Raw genomic sequence first — 17,388 nt, forward strand, 5'->3', positions numbered from 1 at the left:
TGTATTGGGGCAACAAGATGAGACTAGTAGGAAAGAACATGCCATATATTATCTAAGCAAGAAGTTTAATGACTACGAGACCAGATATTCATTACTCGAAAAGACTTGTTGTGCGCTTGCATGGGCCGCTAAGCGTCTCAGGCAATACATGTTGACTCATACAACTTGATTGGTATCTAAAATAGATCCTCTCAAGTACATATTCGAGAAACCAGCTCTTACCGGTAGAATCGCCCGATGGCAGATATTATTGTCATAATACGATATTCAATACGTTGCACAAAAGGCCATCAAGGGAAGCGTACTAGCAGACCATCTTGCTCGCCAACCGTTAGAGGATTACCAACCTTTGAAGTTTGACTTCCCAGATGAGGACATCATGGTTGTCAAAGATGCTGAAGTCGACGAAATTGAGGAGGGACTTGAACTAAATGAACGATGGACTCTCATGTTCAATGGTGCTTCAAATTCAATAGGTCATGGAGTTGGGGCAGTGCTGATGTCTCCCAAGAATTTCCATCTACCATTCACTTAAAAGCTCTATTTTACCTGCACGAATAACATGGCCGAGTATGAAGCCTGCATATTGGGGCTAGAAGAAGCTATCGAGTTAAAGATCAAAGTACTAAAGGTATTCAGAGACTCCGCTCTATTGATACATCAGATCAGAGGTGATTGGGAAAGAAGACATGCTAACCTAATTCCATACCGAGATTACGTGCTGAAGTTACTCCCAAAATTTGACAAAATCACTCTTTCTCATATTCCTCGAGAGGAGAATCAGATGGCAGATGCTCAGGCAACCTTGGCTTCCATGTACAAGTTAATATGGCCTAACCATCAGCCTAATATTAAAATTAGGCGTTTTGAAGAACCTGCTCATTTTTTGACAACAGCAGTAGAGTCAGATGATAAACCCTGGTTCTTCGATATCAAACATTATCTGGAGAAACAAGAATACTCGGCAGAGGCTTCCAGCCTTGATAAAAGGACTATATGGAGGTTGGCGTCGAAGTTCTTCTTGAATAGGGATGTGTTGTACAAGCAGAATAATGACATGGTTTTGTTGAGATGTGTGGACAAACATGAAGCTAATTAGCTTATGAAGGACATACACAAAGCATCCTTCGTCACACACACGAATGGGCATGCAGTGGTGAAGAAGATCCTAAGGGTCGGTTACTACTGGTTAACGATGGAAGCCAATTGTTATCATTACACCAGAACATGCTACAAATGCCAAATCTATGCTGACAGAGTACATGTACCGCCTACCCTGTTGAATGTTATAGCATCACCTTAGTCGTTCTCCATGTGGGGAATTGACATGATCAGGATGATAGAACCCAAAGCATCTAATGGACATAGATTTATCTTGGTGGTCATAGACTACTTCACCAAATGGGTTGAAGCTGCATCTTATGAGAATGTCACAAAGCACGTAGTCGCCCGTTTCTTAAAAAATAATATCATATGTCGATACGGGATTCCCAATGAAATCATCACTGATAACGGGTCCAATCTCAACAACAAGACCATGGAAGAATTATGTGTAACATTCAAAATTGAACATCATAACTCATCACTATATCGGCCCAAGATGAATGGGGCTGTTGAAGCTGCTAACAAAAATATCAAGAAAATCATCCAGAAAATGGTAGTCACGTACAAGGATTGGCATGAGATGCTGCCTTTTGCATTACACGGTTATCATACATCAGTACGAACTTCAACAGGGGCAACCCCTTATTCCTTGGTATATGGCATGGAAGCAGTCCTCCCTATAGAAGTGGAGATTCCCTCGATGAGAGTCTTGATGGAGGCTAAGTTAGACGAGGCGGAATGGGTTCAAGTAAGGTTCGACGAGCTCAACCTTATTAAGGAGAAACACTTGAAAGCATTTTGTCACGACCAATTCTATCAGAGACTTCTTGGAGCATTTCAAGAGGGAGATTTGGTGTTGAAACAAATCTTGCCCATCCACAAGGATTCTAGGGGGAAATGGATACCAAATTATGAAGGTCCATTTGTGGTGGTTAGAGCCTTTTCCGGAGGCGCTCTTATCCTAGCAACTATGGATGGTGATGAATTTCCGCTTCCCACCAATGCTGATGCTGTTAAGAAGTACTTTGCCTAAAAAGGTGGAATAATAAAAGCCGCTAAATCGAAAACCTGAAAGGGCGATTTAGGCAAAAATGGCTATCCTAGTGCATCGAAAATACGAAAGGGCGATCCAAGTAAAAGTTAGGGATTAATTCCAAGTTAAACAACTGTACTTTCAGGCATCTAACACATCCCTTAAAAGACAAAGGATCGATCTGCCTGACTTTTTCAAAGGCAAAATACTCTGACTATCAAAGACATAAGGATCATAGCGGTGTGGAAATTCAATAGGAACTCAATTTTATTGTTGTTTTGTTTCTATGCACAACAATTACCTCATCAAGGAATTGCATCTTTATGTACAATTTCTCATTCAAGGGTCAAATCAGTAAAAGAGAAATTTTCTCGTCAAAAGTTGTGCCCAAATTATTTTGTATTTTATCTGTTTGTTTGCAAAGAACCTTTATTTTTGATAAACATCACTCTTAAGAGATTTTGGAGAAAATAAAACACGCATTTGAATGAAATGATAAAATTTCTTTTGAAATAGTAAAAGGGTGAGACTTATAGCCTCTAAGTTTGTTTTTGTTTCATGAAGGTGTAAGACCGTTCGCAGATACCTACGTTCGTTCCAATTTCTAATCAACGCCTCTCATAGATATACTCAGGAGAAGACAAACCCCGGTAAGTCTCTAGTGCAATTCCAGCAAAAGCATTAACAAAATTGTGGTCAAAGTATCGCGTGTTGAAAAGTATGAACCCTTCAATGGCTTGGAGCGACCCAAATATATTCCCAAAATCACCCAGCGGGGCATCAAAACTTGACCTCCATTGGTCACCCCAATAACAAAAGTCCACACTGCTGGCATCATCACTAAAGCAAAATGCCTTAACAGGGGCAAACAAAAAAACCTTTATCTTCTAAGAGGGAGAGCCATTCAAAAAGGGGCATATCCTAATTATCCATTTGCATGCCCACATGCATCACATGCACCATGTGCCTCATCACATACATTATCTTCCTACCAAAGTAGGAAAGTTCATTAAGAAATAATTATACCAATCATCGGCATACATATGCATAGCCTTATACAATTCACGTTCCTATATGCACAACCAAATATCCCCAGTGATTGCATGATCGCATACATCGCATGGATAATTTCATACATAGTGCTTTCATCCAAAGTGGAACATCACACAAAAACACAATATAACTCAGGGTCAAGGGCCATTCACATATATCATTTAATTCAACGGGATGACTACCCTGTGTACGCTCATGGAATTATTTCCTGGCCAGTCATTTTTCAAATTTTATGATTGATAATGATATTCCCCCAACATCTTTGCTAAAACTGTTCTCCAAGTAGAGGTTACTCGAAAAATTCTCTTATAAGTTTCTCCATGCAGAGCCTTGCCAGTAAATCTCCTCCAAAAGGAGTCTTTTTCCAAAAATCTCCCCCAACAGACGAACAATTGAGAATGTTGTTATCTCGAAAACCTCGTTTTGCCGTTTGAGATGCTGCTTCATCAATAGGAAGAGTCTCATTCCAATTTTTTTAGAGATACTGCTCTAGTATCCTTGTTCGGAATATCTTAATTCTATCGTATAAGATGCTGCTTCGATTCGATACAGAGAATCTCATTTTGCTGTTTGAGATGTTGCTTCATCAACATGAAGAGTCTCACTCAATTTTTTAGAGATACTTTTCTAGTATCCTCGAAGAGTCCTAGATTCAATTAAGATATCGTTCCTTTTGTCTGGAATATCTTAATTCTATCAAATAAGATACTGCTTCGATTCGATACAGAGAATCTCATTTTGCTGTTTGAGATACTGCTTTCTCAATACGAAGAGTCTCATTCCTTTTTTTTAGAGATACTGCTCTAGTATCCTTGAAGAGTCTTAGATTCAATTAAGGTATCATTCCCTTGTTCAGAATATCTTAATTCTATCGTATAAGATGTTACTTCAATTCGATACTAAGAATCTCATTTTGCTGTTTGAGATGCTGCTTCATCAATATGAAGAGTCTTTTTCAATTTTTTAGATATACTTCTCTAGTATCCTCGAAGAGTCCTAAATTCAATTAAGATATCATTCCTTTTGAATGGAATATCTTAATTCTATCAGATGAGATACTGCTTCGATTCGATACATAGAATCTCATTTTGCTGCTTGAGGTACTGCTTCATCAATACAAAGAGTATCATTCCTTTTTTTTAGAGATATTGATCTAGTATCCTTGAAGAGTCTTAGATTCAATTTAGGTATCATTCCCTTGTTCAGAATATCTTAATTCTATCGTATAAGATGCTACTTTGATTCGATACAGAGAATCTCATTTTTGCCGTTTGAGATGCTGCTTCATCAATAGGAAGAGTCTCATTCATTTTTAGAGATACTGCTCTAGTATCCTTGAAGAGTCTTAGAATCAATTAAGGTATCACTCCCTTGTTTGGAATATCTTAATTCTATCGTATAAGATGTTGCTTCGATTCGATACAGAGAATCTCATTTTTCTATTTGAGATGTTGCTTCATCAACATGAAGAGTCTCACTCAATTTTTTAGAGATACTTTTCTAGTATCCTCGAAGAGTCCTAGATTCAATTAAGATATCATTCCTTTTGTCTGGAATATCTTAATTCTATCAAATAAGATACTGCTTCGATTCGATACAGAGAATCTCATTTTGCTGTTTGAGATACTGCTTCATCAATACGAAGAGTCTCATTCCTTTTTTTTAGAGATACTGCGCTAGTATCCTTGAAGAGTCTTAGATTCAATTAAGGTATCATTCCCTTGTTCAGAATATCTTAATTCTATCGTATAAGACGTTACTTCAATTCGATACTAAGAATCTCATTTTGCTGTTTGAGATGCTACTTCATCAATATGAAGAGTCTTTTTCAATTTTTTAGATATACTTCTCTAGTATCCTCGAAGAGTCCTAAATTCAATTAAGATATCATTCCTTTTGAATGGAATATCTTAATTCTATCAGATAAGATGCTGCTTCGATTCGATACATAGAATCTCATTTTGCTGCTTGAGGTACTGCTTCATCAATACGAAGAGTATCATTCCTTTTTTTAGAGATACTGATCTAGTATCCTTGAAGAGTCTTAGATTCAATTTATGTATCATTCCCTTGTTCAGAATATCTTAATTCTATCGTATAAGATGCTACTTCGATTCGATACAGAGAATCTCATTTTTGCTGTTTGAGATGCCGCTTCATCAATATGAATAGTCTCATTCATTTTTAGAGATACTGCTCTAGTATCCTTGAAGAGTCTTAGATTCAATTAAGGTATCATTCCCTTGTTCCGAATATCTTAATTCGATCATATAAGATGGTGTTTCGATCCGATATAGAGGATCTCATCTTGCTGTTTGAGATGTTGCTTCGTCAATAGGAAGAGTCTCATTCATTTTTAGAGATACTGCTCTAGTATCCTTGAAGAGTCTTAGATTCAATTCAGGTATCATTCCCTTGTTCGGAATATCTTAATTTGATCATATAAAATGCTGCTTCGATCCGATATAGAGGATCTCATCTTGCTGTTTGAGATGTTGCTTCATCAATAGGAAGAGTCTCATTCATTTTTAGAGATACTGCTCTAGTATCCTTGAAGAGTCTTAGATTCAATTCAGGTATCATTCCCTTGTTCGGAATATCTTAATTTGATCATATAAAATGCTGCTTCGATCCGATATAGAGGATCTCATCTTGCTGTTTGAGATGCTGCTTCATCAATAGGAAGAGTCTCATTCATTTTTAGAGATATTACTCTTATATACTCGGAGAACCTTAGATACGGTTAGGGTACCATTCCCTTACCAGGAACTTCCCAATTTTATCGTATAAGGACAAAATCCGGATCTGCTAGTATTTAATTATCTTCCACCATGAATGTACGAAGACTGTTGTCATTCATACCTTCTAGTCTAAGTTAATTAAATAGGGACAACTGTCATACCCAGATTTTGCCCCGGTAGTTTGAAAATTTTCGTTAAGCATCCATAACCAAAAAGCACGACGCATAGACTCAAAACTTAGGGGCCTTTACTTGATTAAAACTTCATCAACCTTAATCATGTCAAGCCTTCTTTGGGTGATAATATAAGATGCTTCTTCGATCCGATATAGAGGATCTCATCTTGCTGTTTGAGATGCTGCTTCATCATAAGTGTCGCAACCTGAAAAAAGGGAATGCGAAAAAAACAACCGGTGAGAAAGAAATGACAGAAGAGTCGCCACCGTGCGTTATTTATCCCAAAGGAGGGAAAGGAAACGCTCGAAGTAAACCTGGAAAAGGGAAAGGAAAAGACAAGGTCTCGCAACCAAATCTTGGGTTCGGGAGTCGATTATGCGAAGGGAAGGTATTAGCACCCCGACGCATCCGTAGTACTCTACGGGATCCACTTTTGTTGTTCTTGTCTAAAGGGTGTGGGTTTATCTAATGTACTATTTTCTAAAAGAGGGGGTCAAAATAAAATGACTCGCACGGATATCGCATCCACTGCATACGTATCTCATCTGGATATGAGAATTAGAGTCTTCGTAGCTTGGCTGCCTATGGGCTAAAGAGGAGTGTGCTCTCTAAGACATCGCGTGTTATGCCTACGTATCTCATCTGGAATGAGAATCAGAGCAAACCGTAGTTCGGCTAACTACGGGTTAAGGGTTGTGTTTTTTAGATGAACGATGTTACTACGCAATCTATCGGATGCTCGACCTTTGGAGACTTACTCGCCTGTAGTAGAAGGAGTTAACGTGTTCCTAGGAGAAGAAAAATCAATGAGTTTGTTTGTGTTTTAGGAATGCTCAAGCAAAAAAGGAAGTCCTAGACGAAGGAACAGTGCTACCTTAATTGACATGCAAACGAGAGACTATACGAAGCCTAGAAATCCTATGGGGAGACGATCACACCATACAAAACAAAACATGCATAAAGTAAAATGCCACAAAGGGGCTCAAACCTACATGGGTAGGGCTTTAGTCAAGAGGGGTCATATCAACCTCGACAAACAAGCCATGGAATAGGTAATCAAATGGGCTCTTAACCACTGACATTGAACGTCAGGGTGAGCAGACCAAAAGGGTGATGAGGATAAGACCTCATAGCTCTTAACCCTGGACAGGGTGAGCTCATGACAAAAAGTGGGGATTCCGAAAGGTGGAACCCTCTCCACTGACTGACCGGACAAAAGATCTTGGGCTTTTGTTCTGAAGCATCAGCATGTAGTGCGAGCATAAAGAACGACACACTGAATAACGAGGGATTGATTACTAATCCCTTTTATCCGTCAATTGCCTCTTCGTGGAGGTCTTTAGCACTGGTGCCTCCTTTTGGAGGTCTTTGGGCACAAAAGTAAACAAACAAAAGAAAACATTGCCTCCTATCGAGGTCTTCCAGCTAAGAAAGCGGTAAAATGCAGGAAAGATAAAGGGATCAAGAGGTCTACCACACGGATAAAGATCCGAAGTAATAACAGCTAAAGAAATAAGAAACCCAGAGATCTCTCGAGCTGGCACCATTAAAGAAAGAAAGTCAATACAGGTAATCAGAATAAATCTCCAAATGGTATCCCACAAATAAAATGGAATGCCAAGCAAGCTATCCTTTCAGGAGTCATGTGAGCCCTCACAAAAAACTCAACAAACAGGTTAGAGTGACAAGATGGGGTGAAATCAAGAGTTGCCCCAAATCAAAATGTAACCACATGAATCATGCCATTAAAATTCACAAAAAGAGCTCACAAAAAGCAACCAAGTGTAGGAGGCCTAAACCTCTTGTCAAACACATGCATCAAAAGGGTATCAAAATTCAAAGTCAGGGGGCAAGGATCCACACATCAAGGCATGACATACATACTAAAACATGTGCCCACATGCAAAATCTAACGATACCCACTCTTCCAAATTCACCCATAATACCTCATACATTCAGAAATTTCAGGTTGAAAGTATAAAGTAGTGGAAATAGGGCATACCTGATTGGGGAGGATCGATTGAAATTGAATTGCACCATTGGATTAGCAGAACAATCTTAGGGTTTATATGAGAGGTGTAGCACCTCAAATTTGCACCTCCCATTTTGTACATTCATTTTCATTTTAGGTCATTGACATTAGCATTGTCCACTGCATAGCATTGCATTGTCCATTGCCCAAGTGTAAGTCATCAGATCAAGACTGGTCAGGAGATCCAGTTGTGCAAGCAAGCAAGTGCATTTTCTATGGAGGCAAAGCCCTAGGGTGGTCCATTATGTTCATGTGACCTAGGGATCATTTTGAAGTGGTTTGGCCAAGGATTGGATGCTCAGAAGTCATCAGTCATTGCACAATTCATCTGAAACCCTAGAAAGTCAACCAAAGTCAACTATGCATTCAACCATGGATTTGAAGGTGGGAGATGGTTAGAGAGGCCTCATTCATGACCATACAAGTCTCATTTGACATTTCAAAGATCAACATTGAAGAATTTGAGGTCAGATGAAAACTTTCCAAAAATAGTAAGTGACCTGTAATTTCTAACTCCCAAAAATGGAAAGGTCTTCTCCTCAAGATTACATGTCCAATAAAGCTTCAAATGAAATTTTGTCCAACATGAAAGTTGAAGATCTTGCTCTCACCTTTCCAAAAAGTCCAAGAACATGAATTTTCATGTATGGTTGGCAAGTTATGGATCAATCATTGTCAAGAAAATTTGAAGTTCAAAAGGGGATAACTTTCACTCCAAAAGGCCAATTGATGTGGTTCTTTTTGTAACATTCTTGTTTTTACATGAGCTATCCAAATCATGCATCACATTTCATCAATTCTCATCACAAAAATATTGGATTTTTCACTTGATTTTCATTTGAATTTTGGAGGGAAAAAGTCCAATTCCAAATTTAAGCATTTCTACACATAGTATCACTTGCATTTGGCTCCAATTGATATTTTGAGGTGAATTAAGTCATAAACCGTGCACTGTAGCAATCATTCCATGCACATGAGGGGTGAATGGCAAATTTGCATAACACTTGCATTTCATTAATCTCTTTGGCTTGGCTTAATCTTGATTAGCAAAGATCATTAACAGATGGTATATAACTCTAATCCTAACAGAATGCACAATTAACATTTCATTCAAACCAAATCTAGATCCAATTCTCCAAGTTTCACAAATTTTTGCTCTCACTTTTTCTGCAAAATTCTTCAAGTCCTTTGCTATTTTTTCATTGATTCATCATCCACAAGCGTTATTGGATCTTCTGCAAGCAAGAAATCATCATTTTCGAAGTTGAATCAAGAACTGTTGAAGCTAGCATCATCCATTGCAGCTGTAGATTTGAGCAAGATCAAGCAAGACTGAGCATTGGATCTTCATCCATTCATCCATTTAAGAGTTGTAGATCATCTGTTTCAACATTACAAAGCCTGAATTGCACAAATCCAGCTCTGCATCTTCATAGAGGTCAGATCTTGAATTCTATAATTCTTGAAATGTTGATGTGCTTTTGATAGATCTTTCCATGTGGAGTATGCTGAGCTTTTTTATCGTGTATTTTCATCAAGGATTGAGTGAATTATACTGATTTTAAGTTTGAGACGTGAATCTTCTTCTGCTCGATTTGTGCATGATAGTAAGAATTAGGTTTAATTGATGATAGCATGTTAATGTACATTAGAAGACGAGTGTAATGATGTATCGTTTGTGAATTTTTGTGCAACTTTGTTCTTGAGTGTATGAAGGTTGAAGAACATGAAGAACATTAGGGTTTGCGTTTCCAGGAGATGATTTGATCTGTTTTTGCCTTGCCTGCATGAAATTTGTTGTTTACCGCCATGTATTGGTCCACTTGGCTCCAGCGTGTCATTGTAATTGGTGTAGCGCGTCCCACATTGCCATGTCAGCTTAAATGAAACGCAGCGCTTCATTGTAGCACGCTCAGATTTGAATTGATACACTCTTCGATTCCGGGCGAGGGACTTTTCACATTAGGCTTTGGCAATTTCTTCATTTTATGCTTCCATGATCATGCTATGCCTTTCCATGTTTTTTTAATTTCTTCATTCATTCAAAAATTCATAACTCCAAAAATACTTATCCAATTGATGTGAGATTTTTTGCACAATGTTCCTCATGATGTCTAGTATTTTATGGTGATTTTTCCAGAAATTGTTCACGCATGGATTTTAATTTTGTCTAGGGAATGTTTACATGTGTGTTTGCTTGACATGCTTTGCCATTTTGATTGTGAAATGATGAGTTTCTTTTTAACATTCTTGAAATTTTGCATGCTTAAGGTAGACATCCTTAGGGACATTTTGGTATAGAGTTTGCATTTTTCCCATTCCTGGTTGATGAGATATGATCTGTTGAATGTAGGTGTGACAATTTGAGTCACACCTTTGCTTGCTTGACTTGAGGAATTTATTTGCCATGCCATTTCAATACCAAATGATCTGATTTTTTGTATGTTGACTCTTCTGGATGTTAGGATGACTTGTGAATATTTGTGGAAATTTTGAGTGCATTTCCAATTTGTTTGAGATTTTCTTTGCTGATTGGTCATGTTTGGACTTTTGATGAGTCATGAACTTAGATGATTTGTGAAATGCTTGATGTTTATCATATGAACCTGAAATTTTGCACATGTGTTCTAGACACTTTGAAGTTTTGTCTTGGCTTTGGTTTGAGTCATTTATCATGTGTGGATTCTATTTTATGCTTGTGTGAAGTTGATGCATGATTTTGTGCCGTAATTGAACTTGTTTTTCCTTGCCTTGACTTAGGGAATTTATTTGACATGCTTCCACTTATCCAAATGACTTGATTTTTGGTGTGTTGACCATGTGATAGATGCTGTTTAGCCATGATTTTTCTTGGGATTTATTGAATTGTTTTTGAGTTGATGAGGATTGATTCATTCTGTTTGCCTCAATGAGCTTTGAAATGCATGCCTTGCCATGTTTGCTTTATGGAATGCAATTGGTTGATGCTATTGATATGAGACCACTGGGATGTTGTTCTTATTTGATTAAACTTGATTCTTGCCAATTTTCATGTTCTGTTTTGGTTTATTGCTCCCTCTTAGACCCTATGCCTTGTCCTAGTGGTTAGCCTCTCACATTTGAGCTTTGTTTCAGGTTAAAAAGCACAATTGCCATGCTTGATGAGGTTCACTCATTTGGAGTTGATCCCTTGCTTGTTGATGACTAATCTTGAGTTTATTTTGTAGGCTTTGAGACTTAAGCCTATGCTTTGTGGCCTGCACCTTTGTGCATTGATGCTTGTTTGTCTGTTTATGTACAGTTGTCTGTTGACTTGTAACTGTCTGTTTGACTTTTGTTTGAGTGTGTACTGATTATGTTGGATTGTTTTCAGGTACCTTAGTTGCTATAGTTCATTGTGAACTTGCTTTTGCTTTGCTTGATAGCTTGAGCATTGAGGTATAATGTCTCTAACTCCATGTAGTCTGGAAGACCTGGTCTGTTATTTGGTCAGGCACCTGTCTGAAGTCCTCCTTAAGAGGCAATGCTTGTGATTGTTTATCTTTGTCCCCAAGCAGGAAAAGACCTTTGATAAGGCAATTGGTAGAACATAAGAGATGTGCAATTCATCTCCTGCTATTCAGTTGAGTCATCCCTTTGCTCACACAACTGGTGTTGATGCATTGTGGATATTAACCCAAGATCCTTGTACAGTTGTGTCAGTCATGTGTAGAAGGGTTCCAACTTTTTGAACACACACATTCCTTTGTCTAAAGCTCTCCCAGGCCAGGGATAAGAGCTGTGAAGTCTTATCTTCACTTCCTATTTCATCTGCTTCACCCTAACTCTCAATGTTAGGGTTAAGAGCTAACATCACCCGATTCCAGTTGGCTTGTGTTTCACAGCCTAACCCTTGTGTGAGCCCACTTTGTGTGTATATAGTGTATGCTATTTATGTGATTGTTTGCTTTGCCTGTGCTGTTTAGGATAGCTTGCTCCCTGTGCAAGTTAGATAGCAACCTTAACTTAGGGATGATATGCATGATAACATCTAGGCTCGAGTCGTAGTCTCCCTAGTTGTGTCTCCCTTTGTATCTGGTTAGGCTAGTCCTTTGTCCCTGCGTAGGGGAACTACGTCGCCCTGATCCTCATACCAGATGAAGTACGTAGGCAGGAGATGAGCAGATCTCTCCGGGCGCCCTTTTTGTTTTGTCTTTGTGTGTGTTAGGAGATGGATGTAAGACCAGCGATTGGCATTCCGTATCCTTTTGTTTTGTGCTTGGAGTCCGATATAAGTCCAGCGATTGGCATTTGGTTTCCAGTGTGCGTGTGTTTGGTTCGGAGTCTGATGTAAGTCCAGCGATTGGCATTCAGTTTCCATGTTTGCCTGTTTTGTGTGGAGTTTGACGTAAGTCTAGCGATTGGCAGTCGATTTCCTGTGTGGTTTTGTTTGGCGTGCGTGAGCCGAGCTACGAGTGCTCTGATTCTTCTTTATTCCGAGAAGATACGTATGCATAGGATGCGACATCCTAGCGAGCACGTTTCCCCCTGTCCCAAACTACGTCGACTCTGATGTCTGTGCCTGACAGACAACATAGGCCCAGGATGCGATATCCTGCCGAGTTAGTTTCGTTTGTTTTCTTGTGTCTCTTTCAGCCAGTGTTTGTTTGTTTATGAGCAGTGTTTAGCAACCTTTTTTCCTTCCTTTTGTGCGTGGATCCCGTCGAGTACGACGGATGCGTAGGGGTGTTAATACCTTCCCTTCGCATAACCGACTCCTGATCCCATTCTCTTTGGTCGCGAGACCATGTCTTTTCCAGGTTTACTTCGAGCGTTTCCTTTCCCTCTTTTGGGATAAATAACGCACGGTGGCGGCTCTGTTGTTTTCGTTTCCCGCCGGTTTTTCGCGTAATGCGACAAGAGGGAATTGGTTCCTTGCAGATGAGTTCCCTTCAGTCTCTGGAGGTTGCTCCGAATTAGTTAGAATCTCTCTAGGGTTTTTCCACTGAATTTTTTTTAAGAATTTATAACCTGATTTTCGTGGCTTTGTGGGCTCAAATGAGAGAGGTCCAAGTCCAAGATTTTTATGTTATATTTTATTTATTTATTTATTTTTATTTTTATTTTTATTTTTTTCAAAACACGCGGGCTTCGCCTAGCGAGCATGACAGTTCAAGAATTTCCTCTGAGCGTAGGTGATTCTGGTGGCTTTTCTTGGGACTCGCTAGGCGACCCATTTTGCTCGCCTAGCGAGCATGACAGCTCATGAACAAACTTTTGCTCCTTCAAGATTAACGTTTTGACTGATGAATAGACCCCATTTGAACATGTTGGAAGTATCTCAAGTCATTCCCTTGTGTTGACTGATCACCCAAATAGGACCCACAAAGTGTCTTGGATGATATTCAAGCTTCTTGGATCTAATTCCGATTGACATGATGAAATGCAATATGAAATGTTAAATGACCTAAAAATGAATGCATGAATGAGGGGGGCAAATTTTGAGGTATTACAGCTGCCCCTATTCAATCAACTAGAGACCCGAAAAATAGATAGCAGCGAATTTCGCACTTTCGAGGTATCAAGGGATTGAATACAATAAAAGCCCGAAAATTTGCACTGAAGTGAAGTGAAGTAACAATGCCTGTCAGAATCGGCAAAGAGGTGGTCTTGAAAGAAGAATCCGTCTGGTACGGTGAGAGTCAGTTTGAATATCGAAAAAGAATGTTAACCTGGATACCAAAATAAATGGTAAGATTGAAATAACCATGGCCTGAATGCCGCTCATCAGTCTGAATATTGGAAATGACTTCGATTTGAGCATCGGAAGATATGAGATTATTAATATCAGTCTGAACACCGAGAGGCTGGCCTGAATGCCACAAGTTGCGTCGACCTGGATGTCGGAAACTTCTTCGATCTGAACATCGGAAAACTGGCCTGAACGCCACTTCGATTTGAATACCGGAAACTGGCCTGAATGCCACTTCGGTTTAAATACCGGAAACTGGCTTGAATGCCACAAGTTGCATCGACCTGAATGTCGGAAATTTCTTCGATCTAAACATCGGAAAACTGGCCTGAACGCCACTTCGGTCTGAATACCGGAAACTGGCTTGAATGCCACTTCGGTCTGAATCTCGGAAACTGGCCTGAATGCCACAAGTTGCATCGACCTGAATGTCAGAAACTTCTTCGATCTGAACATCGTAAAACCGGCCTGAATGCCACTTCGATCTGAATACCGGAAACTGGCCTGAATGCCACTTCGGTCTGAATACCGTAAAAACTGGCCTGAATGCCGCAAGTTGCGTCGACCTAAACGTCGGAAACTTCTTCGATCTGAACATCGGAAAATTGGCCTAAATGCCACTTAGGTCTGAATACCGGAAAAACTTCATGCCTGTCAGCATCGGCAGAAATAGGGAAAGATAATAGAGGCGGTGCATGGGCCAATGACACTTGCTGGGGATAATAAAGGTAAGTCATGAACAATCTTCAGTCTGAGTATTGGAAACAACTTCTGGCTTATCACTTGGGATACCGAGAATGTTTTATGCTTACATGCGTATGTTTGAATTTTTCAATGGCGTAATGCTCCATGAAAATGGAAATGCTACGCGATTTGGGAGGATGCAATGCAATATGATTCTACATGCAGGGATACGAAATGCTGGGTAGAATGCCAAGCCGAGGCAAGGGAATCTGCTGGGGAAATGATCACCATCTTCTAGACCCTGGCAAGGCTGTTGGAGATGCACAATGCAAAGAACTCTATGGGGAAATGACCCGCCACACGGTGTTCTAGCAATGACGAAATACCGAGACTCTGACTGGGGAGAGAACGACACTGAAAACCTGCTGTTGGGGAAAGCGATAGTGGTTCTGGCAACCATAATCTGTGAGAGAGACGACTTAGCAGGGGAAGCAAACACCGATACGGTACCGAGATTCTGCTTCAAGGAAAGAGACCATGGATCTGGCTTCGAGATCATCGATCTGGCATCGATCCCTGAGGAGCAACCGCTTCTGCTGGGAAGATACAGTCTGGCACTGTCAACTCCGCTAGGGATATATAGTCTTGCACTATCAACTCTACTGGGGAGTGTATATTCTGAAACAACCGCTTGGGGGAGGTACAGCAGTGAGAGCCTGCTGGGGATCGAAGAATCCAATGCTCTGATCAGCTCTGCAGGGATAAGATACCAACTTCGACTGTTGGGGGAAAACATTCGCGATCATCGGTTGGGAACCTTAAGGAAATGCCCCGAGGGTACCTGTTCTGAATAGACGATCTAAAGCACTTAACATTTACATCAATTTTAAATGTTTATTAAGCATGTACCTGTAAAGCTCTTATGTTTCATGATGCAATGTTTATCAAAAATTCGGACGTCATTTTTGCAAACAAAACAGTAAAATGAAAATGAAAACAGAGATATACTGAATAACATGATTTTATTGATTTAATGGCCTCTGAATAGGCATGTACATCAGGAAGCAATCCCTGGAAAGAGGTAATCACACAAAAGATGAAAACAGAAATTAATCTAATGGCAATGTGAAATGGATTTCTATTGGGTTCCAATTCTGCTATGACTTGCTCGTCTTCAAGATCCTCCAGATGATCAGCTTTCTGAAAAGAGTATTTGGACTGTTTCCTATCCTTCAAAAGTTTCCAGTCACTGACACGAGATGAGATTCAGAACTACTCAGAACACAGTCATTCGTTTAATCCCTAACTTTTTCCTGGATCGCCCTTTTCGGGTTTTCAATCCACCGGGATACCCATTTTTGCCTAAGTTGCCTTTTCAGGTTTTCAACTTACCGGGTGTATGATCTTTTCATTTTTAATCCCTAATTTTTGCCCGAACCTTTTCATTTTCTTGGTTCGTCGGGATGCCCATTTTTGCCTTGACTATTCTTTTTACTGTCCAGCGGGTCTATTTTATGCGAAGTATTTTTTAACTGCGTCTGAGTTCACAGGGGAAGTGAAGTTTTCACCATCCATAGTTGCAAGCATTAAGGCCCCACCATCAAAAACCTTGGTGACAATATACGGTCCATCATAGTTAGGAGTCCACTTGCCCCTATGATCTGTCTAAGGAGGAAGGATCCTTTTCAACACCAAATCTCCGACCTGGAAGCATCGAGGATGCACTTTCTGATCAAAGGATCTCTTCATCCAACTCTGATACAACTGCCCATGACAAATGGCTGCCATTCGCTTCTCTTCGATAAGACTCAACTCATTGAACCTTGTCCGAATCCATTCAGCTTCGTCTAACTTGACATCCAACAGGACTCTTAGAGAAGGAATCTCCACTTCAACAGGCAGGACTGCTTCCATACCATACACAAGGGAGTAAGGGGTTTCCCCGGTCGATGTACGTACTGAAGTACGGTACCCATGCAAGGCGAAGGGTAGCATCTCATGCCAATCTCTGTACGTAACGACCATCTTCTGCACAATCTTCTTTACGTACTTATTTGCTGCCTCAACAACAGCGTTCATCTTAGGGCGGTAAGGGGAAGAATTGTGATGCTGAATGTTGAAGTTCTGGCACAACTCCTTCATCATTTTGTTGTTGAGATTAGAACCATTATCAGTAATGATTCTTTCGAGAATCCCATAGCAACAAATGATTTCTTTCTTGATGAAACGGGCAACCACATGTCTGGTGACATTCGCGAACGATGCTGCTTCGACCCACTTGGTGAAATAGTCGATGGCAACAAGGATGAAGCGATGCCCATTGGAGGCGGTCGGCTCAATCTTTCCAATCATATCCATGCCCCACATAGCAAAAGGCCACGGCGAAGACATCACATTCAAAGGATTTGGTGGCACATGTACCTTATCAGCATAAATCTTGCATTTATGACACTTCCGAGCATATTTGAAACAATCAGATTCCTTGGTCATCCAGTAATATCCCGCTCTCAGCAATTTCTTAGCCATTGCATGTACGCCGGCATGAGTACCGAAGGAGCCTTCATGAACTTCTTGCATTAACATGTCTGCTTCGTGTCTATCCACGCATCTGAGCAAAACCATGTCGAAGTTCCTCTTATACAGCACATCGTCTTTGTTCAAGAAGAAACTGCCTGCCAATCTTCTCAAAGTCTTTCTATCATTGTTGGATGCCCCTGCAGGGTACTCTTGATTCTCCAGAAAGCGCTTGATGTCGTGATGCCAGGGCTTGTCGTCAACTACCAGTTCAGCAGTAAACACATATGTGGCCCTATCGAGGCGCATCACATCGATCCTGGGAGCGTGGTTCCACCGAA

The 17,388-nt window shown here is 40.1% G+C and overlaps 1 protein-coding gene across 1 annotated transcript; it reads left to right on the top strand.

The window, feature by feature from the left end:
• Window positions 1–562: 562 nt before the first annotated feature.
• On the top strand, window positions 563–1,099 carry LOC127137397 (uncharacterized). The gene has a single exon (XM_051063864.1). The coding sequence runs from the start codon at window positions 563–565 to the stop codon at window positions 1,097–1,099; it is 537 nt and encodes a 178-aa protein (XP_050919821.1).
• Window positions 1,100–17,388: the final 16,289 nt, after the last annotated feature.

The sequence above is a fragment of the Lathyrus oleraceus genome, chromosome 4 (assembly GCF_024323335.1).
Source record: "Lathyrus oleraceus cultivar Zhongwan6 chromosome 4, CAAS_Psat_ZW6_1.0, whole genome shotgun sequence".
Classification (NCBI taxonomy): Eukaryota; Viridiplantae; Streptophyta; class Magnoliopsida; order Fabales; family Fabaceae; genus Lathyrus; species Lathyrus oleraceus.